Source organism: Botryllus schlosseri, chromosome 4 (assembly GCF_051294905.1).
Source record: "Botryllus schlosseri isolate E-star chromosome 4, Bs_hap1, whole genome shotgun sequence".
Taxonomy (NCBI): Eukaryota; Metazoa; Chordata; class Ascidiacea; order Stolidobranchia; family Styelidae; genus Botryllus; species Botryllus schlosseri.
Window position 1 is genome coordinate 26550435 of NC_137239.1, and position 16406 is coordinate 26566840.

At 39.0% G+C, this 16406-nt stretch overlaps 2 protein-coding genes across 3 annotated transcripts; both read left to right on the top strand.

The window, feature by feature from the left end:
• The first annotated feature begins 2621 nt into the window (after positions 1–2621).
• On the top strand, positions 2622–5175 carry LOC145437650 (BRISC and BRCA1-A complex member 1-like). Its single transcript, XM_080314936.1, has one exon. It carries the CDS (start codon positions 2729–2731, stop codon positions 3833–3835), a length of 1107 nt encoding a protein of 368 aa, XP_080171062.1. The 5' UTR covers positions 2622–2728; the 3' UTR covers positions 3836–5175.
• LOC145437649 (uncharacterized) lies at positions 5174–15573 on the top strand. Of its 2 annotated transcripts, none has more exons than XM_080314934.1 (7): positions 5174–5300; positions 8167–8335; positions 9350–9484; positions 10422–10629; positions 12116–12203; positions 12889–13053; positions 14907–15573. In XM_080314934.1, exons 1-7 carry the CDS (start codon positions 5284–5286, stop codon positions 15511–15513), a joined length of 1389 nt encoding a protein of 462 aa, XP_080171060.1. In that variant the 5' UTR covers positions 5174–5283; the 3' UTR covers positions 15514–15573. The 2 variants fall into 2 exon arrangements, with proteins under 2 accessions (XP_080171060.1, XP_080171061.1); XM_080314935.1 differs by having other exon boundaries at positions 14913–15573.
• The last annotated feature ends 833 nt before the right edge of the window (positions 15574–16406 follow it).

Below are 16406 nucleotides of genomic sequence, written 5' to 3' on the forward strand. Positions count from 1 at the left end.
TTGAAAATTCTCTATTATAATTCCATAATTACACTCACTGAACTTGTCTACAATTGCATGCTGGCAAAATCTTTCCTCACACACAAAAAAAAAATCGACTTGCGCGAGCTATGGGGTCACTCACAGATGTTTTTTTTTGTTTTGGGGGGGTGTAAACTAAATTCAGATTGACATATACATTTTTCTTTGTAACCTTCAACACGAACAAACCAGCAATCATTTTTATTGTGGAGTGTAGTGCTTGTATCAGGCTGTATGATGGCACCTATTATTTTTTCAGTACCATTCCTTGAGTGGAATTTTTTTCGATTCATGCATAAAATTCGTAGGGTGGGGACCGATGATACAATAGCCAAGTCAAGCAAAATAATCAAGCATACTAATCATGAAACAAACGAAACATGCCTACGTACAGAAAATCTTTATGTAATAATTGCATATGATGTTTTATCGCTATAACGAGGTATTTGGAAGTCACGCTGTCGATTTTCGGGCAATATGTATGTACCCTCAAATATATAAGTTCGAGCCTAAATCGAAACGTGATTTTATGACAACATTTGAGTTGATATTTATTTAATTTTTTGGCGGTTGCGACCAAACATTCTTCTTTGGCTTGCTGTAGCTTAGATTATAATACTGAGCAAGAAAAGAGTTTTTTTAGGGTATATGTGTCATTGGTCCCCGGGTCGTGTGCCATTGGACCCATCTGGTGGGGACCGATGATACGTTCGGGCAACAAATTTTGAACGACCATAAATATTTTTTGAAAAGACGGATATTCATGTATATGTGCGCGATAGGTAGAGCTTGTATCAAAGTGCTGAGCCAGCAAAAGATCTGATGTTTTCGGCTGAACATTTTGGGGCCAGCGATCATTTTCCAATTTTTGATCCATCGCGGTACCACATCTCCCCTACTCCTTGAAAACAGCCCCGAAATTCCTCGGGCTATCTTCCTGATCGGAGGAATAAACTACTTCTACTTGACAAACTGAAAATAGCGAAAAGTAAGTAAGTAGATCACAAAATATTACGAAGTAGAAGTAGCGAAAATCAGATCTACTTGAGTAAGTACCAGAAGTAGAGTAAAACTACTTGAGTACTTCGAAAAAGTAGAAGTACTTCGTTACTGTCCACCTCTGGACTCGTCAGTGACGTTGAAATCCAGATTTCGCGTCATTTATGGCGTTTTTCAGTTCTGCCTGTAGAATCGCTTGGCTGTCAAAGTTATAAAGTAGGACAAATTATTGCCCAAAATAAGGACATTTGGTTGTCCTCGGACGACATATTCGATTTCTTGAAAGAGGAGGACAAATCCTGCTCAAGGAAGACGTATGTATGGTAACCCTACCTATTGCTGGTAGTTTCATTTGGGGTGTCCTACTTGTTGATTGACGGAAAATATCTTGGCTAATCCAAGAATCGCGGGCATGACCTAGCCCTCCGCCACATGCCACCTCATTTTGTCGCTTGCGTATTATATTCTCTGTATTAATTTTCATTCAGTGTGCATGCCTCTTATTTACTTCGCCTAAGCTAAGGTGGGTGTCTGATCTTAAAGACTACTCCTAGTTGTTTCGACACCCTATCTTTTCGTTGTATCGCAGTCTTGTGATGTTTTGAAACGATGAAAATATTAATAATAAACCTGATTCCATGACTTGTTATACCCGAATTAGATGGCACGCATGCTGCATCGTTTTAAATTTACGAAAGATGTATAAGCTAATTGTAATACACACCATAACTATACGGGGGGTGTGATAGTTAGATTTGTCCGCCTTTTTGGCAATTCGTCCTCCTTTACAGCTTTTACAGCTATAAGATAATGGAGAGATTCGAGTGAAACGGGCATTAATTACGCTAAACAGGAAATTCGTGGTTCGATCGAAAGTGACGACCTTTTTTTAGATAACCCACCAAATTTTACAGCAAAAATAGCGAAATCGGCTGTTTTCAGTTTCAGTTTTGATCAACTAACTTTTCTGATTTGGCAATAGTGTCCTCCTTTTCCGATCCAAAATATGGTAACCCTAATACCATAGCAATTTACAACGTAGTAGCTATTCTATGCTAATACTGTACTTTCACTAGGTGTGGTTATATTCGACATAACCTAAAAATCGACTGGAGGGGACGAAATGGCCTATAAAGACGCATGAAATTGAAATGTTTACTGCGTTTCCGTAGAATAGTTCGGAATTTGGACATTCTTGAACCCGGGTCGGATTCTGCTTCTCAGATCACCGAATCCGGTCATCAACGAATTGCGTTTTTTTATGTATGGTATTGGTTTGCATTGTTGACAAATAAAGGTCGTCTCTCTATCTCTCTCTCTACTTCTGCAAGTGAATATTTGGATTTGGATTTGAATAAAAAACAGATTAGGTAATTTTGACCAGTTTTGGATCGGATGGGAATTTATGATTGTTTTGAATTTGGATTCAGAGTTAGAGTTGGTAATGAGATTTCTATTCTCAAATTATTTTCATGGGAATTTGGGACAATTTTCAGTAATATTCGGATTTTCATTTAGATTTGGGCATGATGCGAAATTAATTTTGGATTTGGACTTGAATTTGAATCTCAAATTAGGACTAGTGTTTGGATTTGAAAATATTGAACCCTCTCATCTCTGACTCAGACACTGTAGTGAAGTAATCAAGTCTATCTCTATATACTTGCCCGTGTAGTGGTACAGCAGAATTCTTATTTCTGACACTATAATGGATGAGAATGAGCAGAAGGTTCATGCTCAACAATCTCATTACGAGGAACATGAGGACAATGATTCCAACTCGGCTCTATCTCCAATTCCACAAAATGACAAGAACGAGAAGGATGATAAAAATAACACCGTTGCCAACGTGTCTTTAGGCACTGGTAAAGATAATGCCGAAATCGTTGAAAATGACGTACTTGCCGGATCTTCAAGCGTGCGCAAACCAACTGAGCATTATTCAGGAGATGAAGTAAATAGGCCAAATTTGGATGAGGAAACTGACACTTTTGAAGCCGCTAAATCAACTCGCGATGTCAAGCCGCCAGCAAAAGCAGTTCCCAAGCTCCGCAGGACATCTTCTTCTCTACCTTTGCGGTTGGTTTCACTTCCAAAAGTCAGCTGCCGTGAAAAAATAATTTTCTGCATCGATCACTCGGACGAGATGTTTCGTAACAAGTTTTTATCTCACGGATCGAACGCAAATCCGGTTTTCAAGACTCTAGTGTCTGCTGTTAAGCAATTTGTCAACACCAAATCGTACTTGAACAAAAACAATCAATACTCTCTTATATTATTAAACGACGGAGCACAGCTGATAACGGATTTGAGTCGAAGCTTCGATGAAGTATTGATGATGCTCGAGGACATTGCTAACATGCCAAATTCGCACGACTATGAAGAAACAGACGTTGACAAAGTATTTGATCTTTCATCTATGTTTAAAATGATACTGGAGCTATGTGGACTCAATGAAAACCCAAAACAATTTGTGGCACCCCCTTATATCGTACGTGTGGTGTTTTTGTATGGCCGTTCTGATTCTAGACTTGTGTTTTCGTCAGGCCGAAAAAGCTTTAATGATCTGATTCAATGTCCGCAGTTTTTCCTGGACTGTGTATATATTCATGAGCCTCCAGATGATAATAATATTGTGGGTACCATATTTTCGAGTATATGCGATCTTGACATTGGTGGTACGTCACATGTATATGAAGTTGGTACTGACCGCAATATGGCTTGTCTTTTCAATGTGTTTGCTAAACTACTAGCCCATCCTCTGCAAAGGCCGAAACAGAAGGAAAAGATGATCGAATATGAGTTGAAACTATAGACTCGATACGTTTCGATTAGCTACTCAAAAGTTCACTAATTTTATAGTAAACTTGAAATATCAACAGGAAAAGATTATTAGAGGTACAGAACTTTAATGTACGATTGAATAGTAAAATGATGTTGAAATGAACCCGAATTCTTCTGGCTGACACTCGTCAGGGGTAATCGTCAGCAGCTAGTACAATGTTGATATACAATGTTCGTTCCAATTCTCTACCAGTTGCTGACGATGACCCTTGACGAGTGTCAGCCGAAAATATTCGGGTTCATTTCAATATGATTATACTATTCAAAGTTCATTTTGTTGTTGATATTCGGACATATTGGTTCAGCCATTTTTTTTTATTCAGAGAGGGGTCCCCAGCCTAAGGGCCATGGAAAATCTTTATAAAGTTATCATCTTTCAGTCTAACCCACTATGACACAAGAAGTGCATTAAATTTTAACTGAAATACTAGTTATGCCTTCAGCAATATACTAACCAGGGCTGTAACCAAGTCGCAAGGTTCCAGGTCACGAGTCAATTTGACTTCTATATGACGAGAGTCAACTAAAAATACTGGCAACCCTATCCCTTTTCTTAAGTTTAGTTTGCTCCCTCCAACGCCAAACCAGCAAATAAGGCATTGCCATAGCAAAATCAAGCTCAACCATCATATTAACTGAATATGTAATAACTAATTAATATACTATCATGTGTATTGTGTGTAATATCATTTTTACTGTATAAACCAGTTTTTAATTAAAATAATGTTTCAAATGGTTTAGAGAACGCGTAACATTGATTTTTCAAAATTTTCATATGAAAATGGTTGGGAGCCCCTGCTCATGAATTACAATATGGTTATGTCATCATCAGTGTCTGAATCTCTAAACTGCTGTCAAAGGCATATCGTTCAGTGATTTTTCATATCGCCGGTAACACGTTATGTTGTAGAATTTTTGCTCGAATTACATTCACAGTGTATCCCATCTGTATATTTTTCAAGTGTTTTGTTAGTCTTAATGTCATTAAGATTTTGTATTATAAAACTATTTGATGCACTTGGAAACATTTATGAGCTCAAAGCATCTTTGTCCATACTGGCTGAACACAACAAGAGCGTACTCCCGCAGATGCCGTCCACAACAGATTCTCTCAATTAGCCCACTGAATAGGTGTGGACTGCACCTTCATTTTATACCTACCACTGTCGCTGTAGGGCTGTGTAGTCTTATTTTGAAAATTGTGTCAAGCTGATTCTAATTGTCGATATGTAATTACTGCAAAATGTATTATGTTACTTTGGATTTTGCCTGTATCTTGTAATAATGGAATCTCTACTTTTTTCTACATAGTTCAGCATTGAAAATACATCTTACATTGCATAGTTGATATTGTTCACTGCAGAAATATATGCAGACGTAATTGACTTTGGGATATGACCAGGGATTTATGACAAGACTATGGCAACTGGAAAAAAGTAAGTTAACATACATCAAATTTTCCCTACTGTAGTGACTCGATTCTGAGTCAAGAATTAAACTTTGAGTCGAGTCAAGTAATCCAGTATCACTCATGACATTACTGCAGTCACAGGCCCCGACTTTTATTTTTTTTACGAGGTGGCGAAGTCTTGTGACGTCATAATTGTTCCGTGTCGATGACGTCATCGTCGCACTAAAACGCACTTTCCTACATGCCGCTGGTGTACGTGCAGAGTACCAATCACTGACTGATTGATTGATCAGCGTTAACCATTTGCGTTTTAAGGTACGTTTTGATACCGACTCTGCACTCATTATTATTAAACCATGCAGTCGAGTGATTAAGTGGAATCTTAAAACGGTACGATGACTACGATCATTCATGCGGAATGCATCGAACAAAAATCAGAATTTACGTCACTGTAATTTGAAGTTGCATCAATGTTATCAACGCGTAGTGCGTCGTGTGAGTAACGAAATACACCATGCACTGGACTGGCAAGTTCGCAAGTAACACACGACAACTCTCGGATATGAGGTTCAAACCGACAATAATGATGATTACAAACGTGAAATCGCGCAGCTAATCAGTAATTGTCTCGTGCGGTTTCTGGCTTCGCACTGAGAAGCTCGCATCGCGGCAATTGTTTGCAGATTAAAACTGGGATTTTGGTGGCATTGGTGCATTTCCCGATTAAGGTTCGCTAAGCATTTTTGGAGTACATCCAGGCGCGAAGCCAGAGGTTTCGGGGGTCGAAATTAGGTCATTCATTGCCCCGCGCTCGGCAATTGTTGGTAGCCTGATTTATCGCGTCGCATACAAGCCTAATTCCGCTGGCTTGAATAATCGCATCTGCAATAGGCCCGGTGCGCACGATATCATCGTTGGCTTACAAAATCGCATCTGCATTGGCTTGGTGCACACGAGATCATCACTGGCCTACACAATCGCGTCTGCAATAGGCCTAGTACGAAAGATATCGCTAGCCTAACTACCGCGTCTCGGGCCTACCATGCTTTGGCTCCTACTTCCCGATGGCGATAGCTTGGATAAAATGCCGTTAAGTGTATGCTGATTAGCGATTGTGGTTAAAGAGTGACTTCGCGAAACTGAATGAGATCAAATGTCTGCAAACATGTGCGACGCGTGCGTACATGCGTAATTGATTTCCGCTAATACTTGAACATAACCATCAGAAGCTGTGATAAGGCTTGAGTTATAAAAGAGGAAAGGTTTGAACCACCTGATATCGGCGTCATTGTAGTACATATTCCAAATAAACTGGTACATTTTGACTTGCGCAAATCGTCGCCAAGGCTACATAAGACGCATTGATAAGCGCGCGTATTTAATTGTTCACGGCCGATCAGGGAGTCGCTAATTAACAGCACTTTCTGAATCGTCGACAAGCTTATCATACGAGTATGCCGTATAATCATCAACACGATGATATCGTGCACACCAGGCAGAAGCCGCCAATGCAGATGCGATTGCGCAGACAAGCGATGATATAGTTTGAACTGGGCCTATTACAGATGCGATTGTTCAAGCCAGCGGAATCAGGCTTGTTCGAGATAGGATAAATCAGGCTGGCGACGATTGCCACGCGCACGACAATGATTGACCTAATTTCGCGACCATCTCAGCGGGATATCATCACAGACTCTTCGCGCTGATTGAAAACTTGCCTCTCGCGAATTGGGCGCACGGAACACTGATAACACAATTATTGAATTGCAACTGAATATTGGAGTTAATATGGTCATTTCAATATGACGGGGTTTCGCGTTTCAAACAGGAGTATTCGAACCTCCTGGCTACGCGCATGGTACACGCGCGTATAAATAACTAAGACGTCTCTAAGGAGGTCGCATCGATTTGCCTGATTACTAATTACTGGTCACAAACAACTTGTGCGTTTGAGAATTTCGTACGAGGTGGCCGCCACCTCGTAAATATGGTGACGAGGTGGCTGCGCCACCTCGTAAGTCGGCACCTATGACTGCAGTGTGAGTGGTGTGGGAAGTTCAAATATGTAGGCTACGCTACCTTTTATGACACCACAAAGAATATAATGCCTGTTCTATATCGCTCTAAAGCAGGGTTGTAACCAAGTCACAAGGTTCCGAGTCGCAAGTCAATCTCACTTATAGTTTTGACTCGAGTCAAGTCGAGTTATTTTCAATTCACCACTGAGTCAAGTCGTAGAGGGTCGAGTCTGTCGTAGTGTTGTGACTCGAGTCCAAGTCATTTTGTTCGCTGTTCAGTCTTGAGTTCAATCCAGTTCAACCCACTTTTTCAACTCTGCCCGAGTGATATAGAATGGCTCACATTCATGATATCATAATTTTCCTCAGTGCTAACAATTTCTGGCCCTATTTTCCAAGTATCAGGACTGATAGACGAAATACCAATCATGTTGTGACTTTACTGTTCTTCGAAGTTACAACGAAATGTCTGTCTTGGCCGTCCTAGTTTCGAGTCGTATGACTTGGTTCGAGTCTCGTACAATGACTCGAGTACAAGTCGAGTCAATACACAAATTGTCTCGAGTCGAGCCATTTTACGCATTTGGAAAAATCACTTCACAGATGTATCATTTTACTAGCATATATAGCTTTATACTACGTGTGGCGTTTGATTCATTAAGACCAATCTTGGTTTACAGCCTTCTACTGTGGAAAATAGTATCGAAACTATAATCCTTGTTGATGAATTAACTCTAAGTGGCTTGGAGTGTATCATTTGAGTACTAGAAAAAAGCATCTCTCTACGCTATTCAGATTTCAGCACTCAAATCATTGTGCTCAGCTATAATGGTGACCAGCTGGCATCAAGTCAGTATGAAACTATTCTTTCAGGTACGGACTTATTATCCCGAATTCCAAGAAGAAAATACTTGCCAGAAAGAACGTCGTCACTTCTCGGCCGTCTGTGTTCAGTAACGATTCTTCAAGCGATGAAGACGCGCACAAAGAAGTGAACGCGCAAATACATCAGGAAGCTTTGAAAAAGAAAGTACAGAAGCAGGTGAGGTAGGGATGGCAATAAATGACAAGCAACTGCAAGCTGCAAAAGCAGTAGGTACTGTATCGCAATTGGAGCTGGTCAAAAAAGTCAGCCCTCAATCTTACATGTCAACCTCGACTGTAGAAGCATTGCTATATAAATCCTTGGGTTGTCTGAAAATACAATGCACAACAAATTTGGTTCATTTCCAACCAGTAGAAGTGAAGTTATTCGAGCACAAGATTTTGGATTTGAAAAAAATAGTATTTACGGTGGCAAATTCTTGAATTATTTATTATAGATCTACCCACCGTAAATAATATCGTTCGAAATCCTGAATTTTGAACTTCAATAAATATGTTTCTACTGGTTTGAATTGACCCAAATTTGTTGTGAAACGTGTTTCAACAAATTCATGGGGTATCTAGTGAAATTAACAAGAAATATTTATTTTTATTACATTACGGTATTACAAAACTTTTTTCTTATCTAGCAATGCTTGTATAGCTTGGAATTGAGCCTAAATTGGTGTGCAACGTTTTTCAGGCAACCTAACAATTTCATCAATGAGGCCTGGCCAGTTAAATTTGAAAGAAAGGTTATTTTTGAACAGCAGTTGTGGTTGATGCCTCGAGTACACTAAAAATATTCGCTTGTAGGCTATGCTGTATAATAGTGCTCGTAAAGGATCTTCGATTTAGTAACAAACTTCGCAGGCCATGGGCAAAGTATATTGCGTATCTTCATGTGTGTGCCTGGTCATTTGTCTTGCAAAATTTTTCCAAAGATTTGAATATTTTTTAAAGGGGGTGCCGAATTGTTTTAGCAACTGCGTACAATATTCAATCACGGTACCGATCAGACATAGTTTCATCTGGTATTCCATTATTTGCAATTCTAATCATGCTGTTGTGTGTGCGTCGTAGGCCTATTGTGATTTGAACCATTCACACCACCTACCACCACAATGCCTGCGGGATTTGCAGTTATTGTGAGTTGGGATTTCGTTTTCAAGGTCGCCGCATTGAATTTCAGACAAAGATAGAGATACAAAAAGCCTTGGAGCAGGACGCGACCGTGTACGAATACGATAGCATTTACGATGACATGAAGGACAAATCGAAGAAGAAAATCCCAGCCGGTATGGCCAAAGCAGACAAGCAAAGAAAGGTAGGACGTTTTCAGTGCTTTTTATAGCATCATCACACGCCTATGTACTGTTTTGCTGATTGTAATTAGCTTCCATACTTTGAACTGGTAAGGTCCTGCGAGATTGCGAAATGCGCTTGGAGTTATATTCAGAGGTGGCAGGTGACTTTGTATTTCTATTTTTAGTGGTATTGCCTATATGTTTGAGTATATTGTAGGTGACGCTGCGCTACGCTCAGCTTGTGTATCAACATTCCCTTTGAGTTCTTGAACCAAAGAGGTTGCTAAAATACAGATTTATTCTTACTTGGTTCTAATAAGTAGCGTCATCATAAGTCTGACTTGATTCGAGGCAGACTCACAGTATTGCAGTCTCTCAAACGAGAGAATGATTACCATAGCATGCACAATAGAGTTCTTCGGAAATAACTTTTTTCCCGATCCCGGGTATTCACTGATTATATTGTTAGATTGCGTAAACAGAACGATGCACACCAAATTTGGCTAGATTCCAATCAGTAAAAACAGAGCTAATTACAATTTTTGAATTTATATATTGTAAAAAACAATAAATTTTTTTAAAAATTCTACTGTCAACCCCATAAAACTGTTGCGTTGCCTAAGAGAACGATGCGTAACAATTTTTGCTGAATTCCAACCAGTAGAAGCGAAGTCATTGCAGTTGAAAGTTTTCAATTTGCGAAAATAGCATTGACAGTGGGAAAACCCAGATTTATAAATGGGAAACTCAAATAACTTTGCTTCTACGGGTTGGAATTGCGTCAAATTTGTTTTGCGGGGTTTTCGTAGTCAACTCCACACTTTTATGAGGTTTAGAGTAAATTTTGTAAAAAATTTTAATTATTTTTTATAATAAATAATAAGTTTTGTCATTTTCTACTGGTAGGAATTGTGAGGAATTGACTCTGGTTTGACCATCTCTTGTTACGTTTCACAGCCGAAATACATCGCCAGCCTCATGAAGGCCGCCGAGAAGCGCGCTAGCGAAAGAGAGAGAATAGAAGAGAGGAAGATCCAGCGAGAGAGAGAGAAGGAAGGCGGCGAGTTCGACGACAAGGAGGAATTTGTGACTTCGGCGTATCGGCAGAAAATGTTGGAGAGGCAGAAGGAGATGGAAGAGGAAAAAAGAATGGACGCGATTGAAGGTTTGTGTTTTAATTCAGCGCGGTCGGGCTTGGGACGCTGCGATTAGGGCGGACTTTGACAACTAGATAATTCTAGTTACAGACATTTGCTATTCTCATGCCCATAAGAATGATCTCTGGTTTGATACTAACGGAACATGATTCAATGTCCAAGTTTTTCATAATCCTGTAATTCTAGTCTGATTTGGAAAAAAACGGTGTAGCTATAATTCTAAGTCTACTCTAATTTGGAAAAAAACTTCACAGCTGTAATTCTAATTCTAATCTAATTTGGAAAAAAAACTGTGTAGCTATCTATAATTCTAATTGTAATCTAATTTGAAAAAAACTGTAGCTATAATTCTAAGTCTACTCTAATTTGGAAAAAAACTTCACAGCTGTAATTCTAATTGTAATCTAATTTGAAAAAAAAACAGTAGCTATAATTCTAATTATAATCTAATTTGATAAAAAACTGTAGCTATAATTTCAATTCTAATCTAATTTGGAAAAAAACTGTAGATATAATTCTAAGTCTATTCTAATTTGGAAAAAAACTTTACAGCTGTAATTCAAATTCTAATTTGAAAAAAAACTGTAGCTATAGTTCTAATTCTAATCTAATTTGGAAAATAACTGTGTAGCTATAATTCTAATTCTAATTCTAATCTAATTTGAAAAAAAACGTGTAGCTATAATTCTAATTCTATTCTAATTTGGAAAAAAACTGTATAGCTATAATTCCAAGTCTAATCTAATTTGGAAAATAACTGTGTAGCTATTATTCTAATTGTAATCTAATTTGAAAAAAACACTGTAGCTATAATTCTAATTCTACTCTAATTTGGAAAAAAAACTTCACAGCTGTAATTCTAATTGTAATCTAATTTGAAAAGAAAAAAAACAGTAGCTATAATTCTAATTATAATCTAATTTGATAAAAAACTGTAGCTCTAATTTCAATTCTAATCTAATTTGGAAAAAAACTGTAGCTATAATTCGAAGTCTATTCTAATTTGGAAAAAAACTTTACAGCTGTAATTCAAATTCTAATTCGGGAAAAAAACTGTAGCTATAGTTCTAATTCTAATCTAATTTGGAAAATAACTGTGTAGCTATAATTCTAATTCTAATTCTAATCTAATTTGAAAAAAAACGTGTATCTATAATTCTAAGTTTACTCTAATTTAGAAAAAAACTTTACAGCTGTATTTCTAATCTAATTTGGAAAAAAACTGTGTAGCTATAATTCTAATTCTAATTCTAATCTAATTTGAAAAAAAAACTGTAGGCATAGAATAATTCTAATTCTAATCTAATGTTTATGAGATTCGATATATGCCTGGTGTAGTGTGCATCCTCATATGAAGTATTAAAGTGACTTGAGTTGAGTCAAATCAAGTCACGAGTCAAGTCACACGAAAAAGTTGATTGGAGCCAAGTCATCCCAACACTGGCGGTCACTAATTCAGTATGATATTCTTGGTTGACGTGCCATATATTACAGAGGCTCTTGATGTCAGGAAGCAGAAAGATCTGACGGGATTCTATCGAAATTTCCTCAACAGGGAATTATGTGAAGAGGAAAATAAGGAGTAAGTTTAATTATCGGGGCAAGATTTTGCAACTTTTTTTTACAGCTGCCGGCAACTTCCTAAATGCTCGTAATTTATGTAGCATGATGTTGTAAGCCGTTTGTAAGAATATTATATTGCAGAATTTCGCAACTTTCTATTTTTCATTCAACTCTTTGTGCAAAATCTAATGAAATGTGCAACATGCTATTAAACTCCCAGTATGGCTCTATTCTCTTTGATTTGCATAACAAAGAGCTATGTAATGGATTAGCTGTTATATATGAAGCAATGGCTTGCATGCTAGATGCTCAACAACCCCACTCAAGCACGACAGCGCCCTTACTATATGTAGATATATCGCTCGATTATTTCTCTGTTGTTTAAATTTGAGGTAGTTTCCCATTTCACCAATTAAATTAGATGCAATCTTCTCAATCTCCGTGTAACAAAACCTTGCCCTAGTAATTATTATTTTATATATCCGATCTGTGGCTATCTAGCGCAGAATTTGAGTATTTTGGGTTTGTTCAAAGTTCGTTTTTACAACAATATTGATACCGCGTAAAGCAGAACTGTGGTAATGCACGATATCGAAACTTTTCACAGTGATTTAAGTCGGTACCGACAGCCGAACATTATTAACGTGCAAATTTGCATTCAAGTAAGATCTGTACAACGGAATTGGACTATGTATATTTTTCAGCGATGCGGTCGACAAGACGGAAAAGAAAAGTTCCGATGAAATCCCCCTCACGGAAAACGATGACGATCGAGATACAGATATGTCCTTTTCATCTGACGAGGAACCAGCGGAAGCGGCCGAAGTCGATTCCGATCGCAGGGAAAGCAAACCAATCTCCCATCACAGGTGGGCAAATTAGTCATTTTTGGTACTCAAGGATGTACTCTAGGCCTAGTCTTGATTAAAGAACTGAAAAGTTGGAATTACATGTAGAGGAGTAGTCTTAGAACAATCGGTTCCTGCCGGTCTGCTAAATATATCGCAATTTCATATATCAATTCCCGAATGCAAAAATTTGGAACGCTGGTTCATTCATTAGAGAAATAAATGTCAAATCTTGAATTGATTCATGAGTTTGGATTGTCTTTTCCGCGTGGTGTTGTAACAGAGAACTCATTGTCTACTTTGGACGTACGCCGTACATTGCCATGTTGCAAGTGTTGCACAAACCTGTTTAAAAGTAGTATACTCAGGGTCGTATTCAGGGGGAGGGTAATCCGTGTCCGATATCATGTTACATTGCCGCCGAAGATCCCGCTCTCGCCGTTGTGTGTTCAAACAAACACGCGACCTAGGCTTGTATCATTAGAGATAGCAGATCGCTGCAGTACCAAAACAGATTGTACTAATCAAATGTTCTGTATGGAATCTATCATATGTTGACCCAATTTGCGATGATTTAGTTAGGTTTTTGTGGAGGTTTCCAGATTTCATGTCTTTTCGTGTGTCAGGCCTCTGGCGCATCTGCTGATCGTCCTGTTTTGATGCGCTTGGCCAGTAGTAAAAACATACAAGGCTAGGAAAATTAGGCCGCTCCGTGATAGTGCTACACCAATGTAATGCTGTAATGACGAGAAGTTATAGTCTTGGTCTGGAAAATTCGCAATTGTCACTTTTGCACTGCAAACGCATTTAGGAATTCATTTTGATTGCGAGCCTAAGCCTGCGCCGGGCCACTGTTGTTCACATGATGCAATCGCACAAGCTCGAGCGTTAATTGATCTTTACTATCTCCACACACCAAAAATACTACGCCATCTTGGCAGACAGTAGATATTATATTGATTTAAAACAAAATTAATCCAGATCATGTGCAAAAACAGGCTGAACAATTGATACAAAAAGCAACAGACTATAATTCATTTGCGTATCTTCACTGTTCTCGGGTGTTCGTATTTGAGCGCAAAATGGAGAGATCTCCGCTGTGCTGTAATTTCACTTTCGTGATAACATCCTCGCTTTGGTGATTAAGGTCATGATACCAAGCTGTCTCTCTTTCTGCTCTTATCTTAGCTTAATGGTTTGTTGTAGTTAGTTGTACTTAGTTTCGTATATGCGAATGAAGAAGTCACGAACACGAGTAAGATTATCTGACCGTTGCAATATCTGCATTTGTATACTGAGTATACTATCCGTTTAGGACAAGTTATCTGTGAAAGCTACGGATATTTTGAACAAACTTCGTGAAATTCCAGCAGTGCAACTAAGCGGTACAATAAATAATGCAGCCTATAGTAAACATCGATGTCGCATTTCTCCAAAACGACTGTCAACAATTACAATCAAGTTAGAAGTGGTCTTTAAGATGACTTCGCGAGTTTTTCTCCTAGCAGAAACTTGGATGCTTGAAAGCTTTTTAAAAGGCAGCGTTAATTGAATTTACCAATATCATATTTGAATTATATTTCCTCAGTCCTAACAGTTTCTGGTCCTATTTTCCAAGTAGCAGGACTGATAGACGAAATGCCAATAATGTGGTGACTTTATTATTTTCCGAAGTCACGATGAAATGCTAATCTTGGCCGTCCCAGTCTCGAATCATATGACTTGGTTCGAGTCATGCAGAATGACTCGAGTACAACAGGTTATTACGCATGACACCAAAAAATCGTGACTCGAGTCGGAATCATACAATCCTGTTGACCAATCTGAAAATGTGGAGGTATTTCATTGCTAACCAGTAACCACCTCTGTTTTAGCGGCAGGCGTTCCAGGGAAAAATCTCGCGATCAAAACGAACAAATACACGAAAGTCACAGTCGCGGGGGCGATTCCCGAGATTCGCCCAAGCGGGATTCTCGCAGAATGCACCGGGGCCGCTCTCAGGAAGATTCGCGCAAGACGAATCACGGATATTCTAGGGACAATTCTCGCGGTACGCACCGTGAACGCTCCCGGGATAGTTCTGACCGACCGCATCGCAAACGTTCTCGGGATCGATCAACAGAACGTAGATATAGAAGAACAGACGACCGACCGCCGAAAAGGCGTGATTCGTCTGATAGAAACGATAGTAAACGTTACAAAAAAGACAGGCGGCGTAGGTCTCTGTCTCGTAGTTCTTCTCGTGACCGTGATACAAACAGTGCCCCTGATAAGATAGTCGAAATTGATGCGAAGGTAGTGCCGACGGAAGGTATCAACGATGACAGCGGTAAAGGCGTCGTTGGTCCGGCGGAGGAGCCGAAGCCGGCCAGTTCGTTTGCAAAAAGGACAGACGCAGATAAGGCTCTGTCTGCCCGCGAGCGTTTTCTGGCGCGGAAAGCAGCGCAAAGTGCGAAGCCTGTCGTTGAGGATTCAGATTGATTTTGTGGATTATGGTCGTTTTTGCAGATATCCTTGTTAAAAATACTTCTCATGACTTTGTTGGCTAGATTTTTTTTACATATATTTGATTTGCAGACAGAGATGTCGGTTGCAAGCACAATAAGGCTTTGACAATGGGCATAGTAAATGAACTATTGAGCATGTTACACTTGAAAATTCGACATTTGAGCATCTGGGTTAAAGTAGGGGATGAGTTGAGTTCAGATCAGGGTTAATTATTGGAAGACAACCTGATAAACTGCAGTTGCTCAGTGACTCGCCTGCTCAAATCCCGGGCATCCGATATACGTGCAGTAAGTTAATTGTTATTCCGTAGTAAATGTAGCATGCAAATAGTCTTGAGCAATGTGTATACTGTATAGTTATGACTGTATACCTGACTGCGTCAACCTTAATTAAAGTTAACCCTTGGGCCGTATTTGTCATCAACTTTTTGGCAGGCAGGTATGGATCAGCTGGCCCCTCGAGTTCTGCCAAGTTGTTGGAGGAGTCTCATAATCTTGAAGAATTAAAATGATCATAGCAATTTACAGCGTAGTTAAGCTGTAAATTACGATAACAGCTAAGTTACATCTGTTGAGAAATACAACGCGGCTATTCATCTCAGTCTGTGACTACAGTAGTTCATTACCCTATTCACGTGGTGGAGACGATTTTAAAATATACGTGAAAATCACTCTGGTAGTTCCAACAAGTAGGCCTAGGATGATACCCGGTGTCGGTGACTTCGTCTATGTTGGTCAACTGCCGGCCACAATAAAAAATATTGAAATCTGAAATGAACGCAGAAAAAACAATAACACCATAAATACGTGTTCGAAAGATCACGACTGTTTCCATGATTTATTCAGTTGTTTTAATGCACTGTCTAT

Excerpts from the sequence above, each read along its gene's own strand:
- LOC145437650 (XM_080314936.1), top strand. The coding sequence starts at position 2,729 with ATGGATGAGAATGAGCAGAAGGTTCATGCTCAACAATCTCATTACGAG.
- LOC145437649 (XM_080314934.1), top strand. Across the intron at positions 8,336-9,349 it reads AAAAGAAAGTACAGAAGCAG|ACAAAGATAGAGATACAAAA; the intron begins GTGAGGTAGGGA and ends ATTGAATTTCAG. Across the intron at positions 10,630-12,115 it reads AAGAATGGACGCGATTGAAG|AGGCTCTTGATGTCAGGAAG; the intron begins GTTTGTGTTTTA and ends CATATATTACAG.